This window comes from Propithecus coquereli, unplaced genomic scaffold, assembly GCF_000956105.1.
Source record: "Propithecus coquereli isolate 6110/MARCELLA unplaced genomic scaffold, Pcoq_1.0 Scaffold522, whole genome shotgun sequence".
NCBI classification, from domain to species: Eukaryota; Metazoa; Chordata; class Mammalia; order Primates; family Indriidae; genus Propithecus; species Propithecus coquereli.
In genome coordinates, this window is record NW_012151086.1 from 356,138 (window position 1) to 358,009 (window position 1,872).

A 1,872-nucleotide genomic window follows, 5' to 3' on the forward strand; every position below is an offset into this window, starting at 1 on the left:
AGACATAACATCCTGATTCTTTTTTCTAACTCAGTCAGTCACCGTTTTAAGCCAAACACATGAATAATCAATTTAAAGAATATTTGAATCAAAAGAGTTACAATCATGCCTGGCAGGAAAAAAAAAATCATTCTATGCAGGTAAAAAGAGTAATCAACTAATTATTAACCTTACAAAGCAAAACAAGGATTATACAAACTGTTTCTGAAATGTATTATCACGTCTACTGTGTTAGTAAATAGAATTTAAAAAATCAAGTTTGACACATCAATTTGTGAGATTAATATGTATTGATATTTTTTGCCCACTTGGTAATCTTTCAGGAACATCACATAAAATCAACATTTTTATGTGATATTAAGAGTCATGTTTAACATCACTTTCTATACTATAATAGAAGTGTATGAAGTTCTTGGGGAGAAAGCAACAAATAACTTGGTAGGATCTTAGAGACAGTGCCCCAGTCTGTCATTTATTCTTCCAAATGCACATCCCTATTCAGCTATGGCTTTGTAGATTTCTTCTGTGACTCTGGCATTCTCATTGCTAAAATTACATTGAAGAATATTTTAAAAATGATTTGCCATGCCAATATATAAGTTGAGAGGTTAAGGTTTTATTGTCTGATGTTTTCTTGTTGCATATGTTTCCCAGAGTTATCACAAAAATTACCACCAATTTGGTGGCTTTGAACGATAGAAATTTATTTTCTCACAATTCTTGAGACCAGAAGTCTGAAATCAAGGTTCTGGCAAGACTTTGCTCCTTCTGAAGGAACTAGGGGAGAATTCTTCCTTGCCCCCTCGTCTGTGACAGAAAACTGCCAATTTGCTCCCATCTCCACATGGCCTTTTTCTCTGTGCATCTCTGTGTCGTCCTTTACTATCTCTTGCAAGGACATGCTCATTGGATTTAGGGCTCACTCTAATCCACTATGATCTCATCTTGATCCTTACTCAATTCCATCTGCAAAGACTTTACTTCCAAGTAAGGTCACTTCTGAGATTCTGGGTGGACATAAATAGTTCAAGGGACAATATTCATCCCACTTGTAACACTTGTGTTACTACACATACGGTTCACAGTTATTTTTTCAAAACATTGATGTGAATGAAAATCAAATGATCAAATAAACAATTTATTACAATAGATTAAAAACGCTGGTGAATTGACTAAATAATCTGAATCATCCTGTCTACGAGAAGCATTGAACACACTCAATATAATAAATCAAATTCCTTTTGGGGATACAGTCTTCAACAAAATTGTGTTGGGTGATTCATTAACTTCCTGATGCTGTCTTTTACATCTTTGTTCCTGAGGCTGTAGATCAAAGGATTCAGCATGGGGATGACGACTGTATAAAATACAGAACCTACTTGGATTATGAGCCATGAGTTTTTTGAGTTGGGTACACAATAAAGGAACAGGACAGTCCCATGGAAAATGGTGATGGCAGTCAGGTGGGGGGCGCAGGTAGAGAAAGCTTTTTGGCGCCCACTAGCAGAAGGCATTTTTAGGATAGCGACAAAGATGAAAATGTAGGTAGTGAGGATGATTCCCAGGCTGCTCATCTCATCGAACATGGCAATGACAAAGCAAAGCACTTGGCTGATGTAGGGATCGGAGCAGGAGACAGAAACAATGACAGAATATTCACAGACAAAATTTTTGAGGATGTTAGGCCTACAGAAGGATAATGCCAAGACAAAATAGGTGAGTGTCAGGGAACAGACTATACCCCATGCGTAGGGCCCGGCCACTAACCATGCACAGAGCTTTGGGGACATGACAACTGTGTAGAGCAGAGGGTTACAAACTGCCACAAATCGGTCATAGGCCATCACTGCCAACATGAAGGTTTCTGCCACC

General features: G+C 37.9%; 1 protein-coding gene across 1 annotated transcript in view; it reads right to left on the reverse strand.

Annotated features, from left to right (window-relative positions):
* Nucleotides 1-1,256: 1,256 nt before the first annotated feature.
* LOC105820382 (olfactory receptor 5D13-like) overlaps nucleotides 1,257-1,872 on the reverse strand; it is a 4,914-nt gene continuing 4,298 nt past the window's right edge. Inside the window, exon 2 of the mRNA XM_012656857.1 lies at nucleotides 1,257-1,864. Coding sequence (XP_012512311.1) covers nucleotides 1,257-1,864 — 608 coding nt within the window. The remainder of the gene's footprint in view (nucleotides 1,865-1,872) is intronic.